General features: G+C 34.9%; 1 protein-coding gene across 1 annotated transcript in view; it reads right to left on the reverse strand.

Moving 5' to 3' along the window:
• Window positions 1-915: 915 nt before the first annotated feature.
• LOC137637021 (uncharacterized) overlaps window positions 916-7,500 on the reverse strand; it is a gene marked incomplete at its 3' end in the record, with an annotated part of 15,553 nt that continues 8,968 nt past the window's right edge. Inside the window, exons 2-4 of the mRNA XM_068369332.1 lie at window positions 3,687-3,989; window positions 1,995-3,392; window positions 916-1,805 (exon numbers count right to left, since the gene is read on the reverse strand). Of these exons, the coding sequence (XP_068225433.1) occupies window positions 916-1,805; window positions 1,995-3,392; window positions 3,687-3,989 (2,591 nt within the window). The remainder of the gene's footprint in view (window positions 1,806-1,994; window positions 3,393-3,686; window positions 3,990-7,500) is intronic.

Genomic DNA, 7,500 nt, shown 5'->3' on the forward strand with positions numbered 1-7,500 from the left:
TTTAGTTCTTCATAGTTTTACACTCGGTTTTCGTAGCACTAAACACAATGAGTCCCATCGTTGTAGAGTAATTTAGAAAAAGTCCAGCACTACGACGACAAATAGAACCGGTAAAATGTCCCAAGGTAAGGTGAGGTGAAGGAGAGTAATCACTTCTTGACGGTTGGTGTTGGGCTGCTTTTCCCTTCCAACAGTGACTTCGAGGTTACTTCGTAGAGTTGTTTGGCTCGGAATATTCAGAAAATTAGGTAGTTAGTAGTTATCTTTAACTCCTATTTACTTTGGTTTGCACAACGAAGGCTGAGGTCAGTTAATTAGCACAATTTTATTTAAAGTGAATAGGAAAAATAAAGCCTCAAACATTAATTGAACAAACCAGAATTACATTAGAATAAACAAATTGAAAGAAACAAATTAAAAGAAATTCTAAAGTAAACTACGGAGATAATTACCCATTCCAAGGAATGTTTCTCCAGGTAAGGTAATTACCGATCATAAAGAAAATTTCTCAATCACCCAAAATATCCATAAACTTTTAACAAAATATTTTAGGAATATATATTTAAATATATATTTTTATACACTCCGAGGGGAGGGATTGAATTTTCACCTGAAAAGTCAATGGAAAATAAATTTAAAACAAAATAAACTTAACTGATAATATATACAGATTAAATGTCTTCCTGTGAAACAGTGAAAGAATTTTCTTAAGTTTTAGCCATGCTGTCAGTGGTCACTTGACATTAAAGGAATCAGGCTTGTCACATGACGCTTGACAAATCTTCGACTTTTACCTAGCATTAATTTAGCCCCAGTAACTTCATCGTAAATATTCTTGGTCAGTTCTTTAACAATTCCTATGGGGTAATCAATGGCTTTGGTCATATTTTCCTTGACAAGAACTAGATCTCCTACCTTTAACTGCTTATGTGGTACAGGTTTATACCTATCCTTTTTACTTGTTGCTTGATATACAAGATGGTTTAAAAATTCATTATTATAGATGTCTATCAGCTTAGATTGTACTCTAACAAGTTTTTCATAGGAGTTCCTTATCAAATCCACTGGATCAACTGACCAATCCGGATCTGTAGTAGTACCTTGCAACTGTGGAATGATATTCAATGTTACAAGATCACGGCCATATAACAACTTCTCTGGAGTTATGACTTCAGGCAATTCCTCCAGAGAATATTCCCTCAGTGAGTCTTTAAAGGCTATAGGCCTGCGATTAATAAGGTGTACTGTTTTGGATACAATAAACTCAAAATCCTTGTATGGTAAAATGTTTTTACCAATAGCTCCTTGTATCAGTCTTTTAGACAGCTTAACGCAGATTTCAACTAATCCCCCAAGTTCACTATTACCCTTATAATAGTGGTCAAATTTGATCTCATTCATATTATGCCTTCTCAGAAAATCTTTAGTTTCAAAATCAGAAAGAAAGGTGTCTATAATATTGGATCCAGCAGTCATTTGAGTTCCCAAATCAGAGACAATATACTCAGGCATTCCAAATTGATAAATGTGGAGCTGCAAGGCTCTTAGCAAATCCTCAACCGAGAGACTATCACACAGCTTTAGATTTACCGCTCTTGACCACATGCAACTAATTACAAGGATCCATACCTTTTCTTTGGAATTGTTCACCTTAACATAAAAGGGTCCCATATGATCAATGTAAATATTACGGAATGGGACATTTGGTGGATCAATTCTAACCTCACGATAAGAACTTTGGTTCAATTTAATAGGTCTTTCCCTGAACCTTTTGCATCCAATACAGGCCCTTATATACTTCTTTACTAAAGAAAATATATGGGGAATCCAAACAGTTTTCCTAATTTCTTGTATAACAGAATAACATCCTGCATGATGTAAGCGAAGATGTGTGTGCCTAATTAACAAAGGAACTAATGGGCTACACTTTGACATCAGCAGGGGAAAACCATACTCCCTGTATTTTCTAATTTTCTTAATTCTGTCACACTTACTTTTTACTCTCAGCAACCCTTTGTTATCTTGATATACATTTAACTGAGAAACCAAAGGTGGAATGTCACTTAATTTCTTTGAACCAGAATTAAAGTACTCAAAAATCCCAGGAAACTGACTTCTCTGGTCCAACAGAATTACTCTATGATATGCCTCCCTGTAATAGTTAAAATCAGCAGAGTAAAGAAACAAATGAGAATACTTGTCTGGATGTTTGCGAACTAAGGAGGTTTTCAGACAATTCACAATCTTTAACACTAAAACATTAATATTAACCAGTTTACCAAAACTAGATACTTTTTCAGGAGGAATTAATTGAGAATGATCAGTGCCTTGAATTTCAACATATCCTGCAAACTTTTCTACCCTTTCAGAATAATCTGGGTCTGGAACCAGTACTGTAAGAATATCTCTACTAATAGTGTTATCTAATGCATCAGTCAAAAAATCTGGTCCCGTGATAAAATTAGTCTTGGTTAACTGATTATGAGAAACAGGTCTAGTTACACAGTCTGCTGGGTTCTGTACACCCGAAACAAAAGAAAACTCCACCTGATGTGCCTCACACAAGTTAGCAATATGTTCTAGTCTATTAAGAACAAACACTGAGCGTTTCTGCATTTTATCCAACTTATGTACATACGAGTTGACCCAGCTAACCGTAACCAGACTGTCAGAGTACATTCGCAATTTATTAATCTTTATAGCTTCAATGCACCGATCTCCAGCAATATCTTGATATAAATCAATTAAGCACTCTGTACCCAAAGACAATGCTTGAAGCTCAAGAGACGGAATGGATTTTGACTCCAATCGTTTGTTGACAATCTTCGATTTTGACATTACGAAAGAAACAACATTTGTATTCAAGTTAAGAAGGTAAATGACGCAACCAAACATGACCTTACTACTGTCGGCAAATCCTACAAGATCATATAAATCCTCCCTATTTCCAACATTTCTGTCCAACATAACTGGTGGAGCAGAGTTTGCCTGCCTGGCAATACAACGCCACTCCCTCACTTGAGAGTCTGTCAAGGTATCATCCCATCCCAAATTTCTTTGAACTTGCAAATCGTGCAAAAATAGCTTTGCTCTGTTCAGAAGGGGAGCATTAAAATTGTATACATCAAAATGACTATCAATAGACTTCAAAATAAGTCTCTTAGTGTTTGCTGAAATATCTAAAATGATTGCCTTGGTAGAAATCTTATCAGTGGAACGATGCCACTGAAGACCTAGCAGTTTAATAGGGTCAGAAGTCACTTTATCAAAATAATCATCAATATTCTCTTGTAGAGATGAACAATTTGTTGCAAACTGTTGCAAGTTAAATCTATAAGGTAAGAATATATCAGGAAGCACAGAATATGCCCACTTAAGATCAGCTTCCTCATCTGTAATGTATGCCCCATTGTCCATATACATTAGTTGATATACAAGAGACTTCATCCTGTTTATTTTGGAGTCCGGCGCTTCATCCAATATCAAAATTTTAAAGAGGGCCAACATGAGAATTGTGGGACTACACCTCAATCCGAAACTTAACCTAGAACATTTATACCCTACTAATGAATAATCTGCTTTCTCAATATTTCTATACCAAAGAAACAGTAGCCTATTTTGATCCCTTTCTGGCAAAGCAATTTTATTGAATGCCTTTTCAAGATCAAAGCATAATAAAAACTTACCAAATCTTAACTGTAGGAGAGCGGAGGCTAACTTTTGGTTTAATGAAGGCCCAGGAAATATTGCCATGTTGTGACTAACTGCAGTTGGGAATTTAGAACTTTTTTCATACAAATTAGAAAGAAAAACTACACGGCATTTAGTGGTATCCCTCTCTGGTTTAAAGACCCCCATGAAAGGCATGAAACTATGTTCAGGATGAGTATCCATAAAATCCTCAATATTATCAATTCTTTCTATGATGCCTAATGTCTCCTGAGCCTTAAAGGTGTCATTTACTAAGGCTAACTTATCAGGTAATTTTTCTAATTTAGATGTAAGGGTTTTCAACCCTGATTTGGCTAAATTGTAGTTGCGGCCTAGTAGATGACTAACTTTCGGGTTCCATAACAGTGGCATACACAATCTTCCATCAGCAGTCCTATGGGTTTCTTCTAAAGCATACTCTATAAGCCTGTCATTCAGTTCTACATTATCTTCATGATATTGACCTCTGTCTTCCCCAACATAATATTTACAAGAGAGTTCTAAGCATTCATTTGTAGCCCTATTCAACTCAGATTCTATTATCTGACCATCATCATCAAACAACTCATATGTATTAGAAGTCTCCAATTCATTTAAATATGAAGATTCTACTGAAACGTTCTCTTTCGTCCCTGTTGGAAGTACATTTACAGCTTTTAACATATGTTGCACATTCGACTTCATGGAAGAACAAGGCTTCAAGAATCTTAAATTGCTCTTTAATTTATTTATGTCTCCCTTTAATAATATACCCAAGCATGTAACAGAATAAATGGAGTCATTGGATTTCCCAAATACTATATCCTTTTCAGGGATACAATGCAAGGACTCTGATCCTAATATAAATTTAATATTGTCTATCCTGTCTGTAGAATTTAACAATCCCCGATCTGCTAGCTTGTATCCCTTTGAAACAAACCCACTGACTACTTCATTTAGCCCAGGTAACTGCAATGAAACATCAATTGAGGGAAGACAAAATGCATATACAATGTAACTATTGCTACCAATTGGCAACTCAATTTCAACTTGTTTAGTCTTATAACTCTTAGAGGAATTAATACCATTAATGGTTAAAGAAACTCCATTATTTACAACTTTCAAATTTAAATCTTGAGCCAAATTTTCTTCAATGTAATTTGCTTGACATCCAGTGTCTTTAAGGACCCTGAGATTGGTACCTTTAATTGAAATATTAAAAGTTGGCAAAATTGTATATCCCTCAACCTCACAATTTAAAACTTCAGTTATAGCAGCAACACTACTGCTTGAACTACCAACAACATCTCCATTACCACTCTCAGAGTTTCTAACTCTATCTGTACTGTTACTGGCTTTACCTTTTTTCTTTTCGGAATTTGGATTTTCTTTAATACTGGTAGCACCTTTTTCATCGGGACACAAAAATGACATATGCCAGCCTTTGCAGCCTTTACATTTGGAATTAAATCTGAATCTGCATTCTGATAATATATGACTTGGATAGCCACACTTTGAGCAAGCACCCAGTTCCTCCAATTTTGTTCTTTTATCTTTGCTAGAAACAAAGTTAGGACATTTACTCAAAAAATGACTTGGATCTTTGCCTAATCTACTACAAATGCTGCATTTACCTACTTTAGAGTCAAAAGAAACCTTCGCAGCAAAGCTAGTAGTGTCAGACTTATGTTTCTCTACTTTCTTACATTTTTTACCTTGTAAATATCTCTCACTAGCATCAAAGAAATTATCCCTAATCTCTGCAAGAGATGGCCTAATTTTGTTAGTTATGGCAGTCATATGACACTTAAATTTCTCATTTAAACCATTCCAGAAGAAAAACTGAAGAAACATGTCAACATCAATATTTAAGGTCTTAACGCTTGCTACTAAATTGCTTACTTTCCCAATATATTCAAAAGGATCATCATCATCTGAAAGTTTTATTGAAGATATTTGCTTTATGGTATTAAAAATTTGAACTTCTCTTGAGCCTAAAGCCTTCTCTAGCAAAGCTTTTGCATCAGCATAACTCTGACTTTGAACATCCAAAGTGTTAATTAATGTAAGAGCTCTTCCCTTTACCTGCTGTTTTAACAACAATAACTTATCATATTCTGGGAACTTAAACTTTGAAAGGGTTTGTTCAAATTCTACAAAAAACTTCCCAAGATCTTCGCCTTCAGTACTATTGAAGGTTGGTAAAGGAGCATGAGGACTCTTTAACAAGGACTGATGTGACTGATTATCTATAGGCAGATGCCGAACCTGAGGTAAATTTTGTAAAGTAGAGATGCTCTCTTGAATTTTAGTTTTGTACTGTTCACATGCATCAAGCTCAACTAACAAAGCAGCTTCATCACATTCAGTAGAAAACTTTGAATTTTGTATTTTAGAATCTAAGTCAGATAATTTCGTGAAATGCTCTTCAAGCCTCAGTTTTAGTGTAGAACGTTCAATATCACTATATGATGAAAACTGATCATTCTTATTGTAAATTTCAGTAACGGACTTTCTAACATATTTTCGTGATTTAATCAATAACTCAGTCATCTTGATACCAGTTTCAGTAAGAATATAAAGCCTAATAAAGTCAAAACGGCAATGGAAATATACGTAATCTTAAAATTTAACCAAGGAAATATAAATGATAAATTACACCTCGTCTGACTAGCTTGGAAGCGAACCAGCAGCAACTCTTAACAACCAACATCCTCAATCCTGTCACGGTCGCCATGAGCAGAAAAAATGACTTAGGACAAACGACCGTGTTATAACAAAATATTTATTTGTAATACAGAAACTAACATCTGTAGATTTTAAATAATCTTGACAAATTTATTATATATAGTTGGTTGTCAGTTGATGCTAGTTCACTTGGAGTAGCGATTGCTTCTGGTAAAGCAAACCTAGAAGCATTGGCAGATGTACTCCTGTCCCAAGCTTTCCACTCCACCTTGAGCCAGACCTAAAAGATAGGTAAATCTTTAACCACTCAATTCAAATTGAAAACCAGAATTTGTATAGAATTGTTTAAATGAAAATATTAATATAATTTTTGACTACACTAAAATTGTTTACAATATATAAAGGTAAATCAAAAAGTTTAATTCACCTCCAAAACTAATATAAATTTAATATTAAATCCCAGAATTGCAAATCAAAAGCCAACCATTTCAATATTTTGACCTAATTAACAAATGAAATATATGCGATGAGGGCATCACTTAAGAATATACGTTAAAAGACCGAATTTCAATTAACAAGCAATTCAAGGTCGACAATTGATAATTTTAATTAGAGTAGCCTATAAACAAACCTAGTTTCAAGAGCGATTTTCAATTACTGAGTTCAAGGCTTTATTTATTTTTTGACTTGAGGATGATAAAAGTCACCAAGAAATGCCACTACTATTGTGCCAATCAATACAATGACCCACCTTATAATGACTTCATAGGATGAATAAGAGCAAGGGTATGATAATTCCATAGCCTTTGCTGCTGGTCGCCTCCACATTCATCAGACGAGGTGTAGAGTTAATTTAGTTCTTCATAGTTTTACACTCGGTTTTCGTAGCACTAAACACAATGAGTCCCATCGTTGTAGAGTAATTTAGAAAAAGTCCAGCACTACGACGACAAATAGAACCGGTAAAATGTCCCAAGGTAAGGTGAGGTGAAGGAGAGTAATCACTTCTTGACGGTTGGTGTTGGGCTGCTTTTCCCTTCCAACAGTGACTTCGAGGTTACTTCGTAGAGTTGTTTGGCTCGGAATATTCAGAAAATTAGGTAGTTAGTAGTTATCTTTAAC

This window comes from Palaemon carinicauda, unplaced genomic scaffold (genome assembly GCF_036898095.1).
Source record: "Palaemon carinicauda isolate YSFRI2023 unplaced genomic scaffold, ASM3689809v2 scaffold494, whole genome shotgun sequence".
Lineage (NCBI taxonomy): Eukaryota > Metazoa > Arthropoda > Malacostraca > Decapoda > Palaemonidae > Palaemon > Palaemon carinicauda.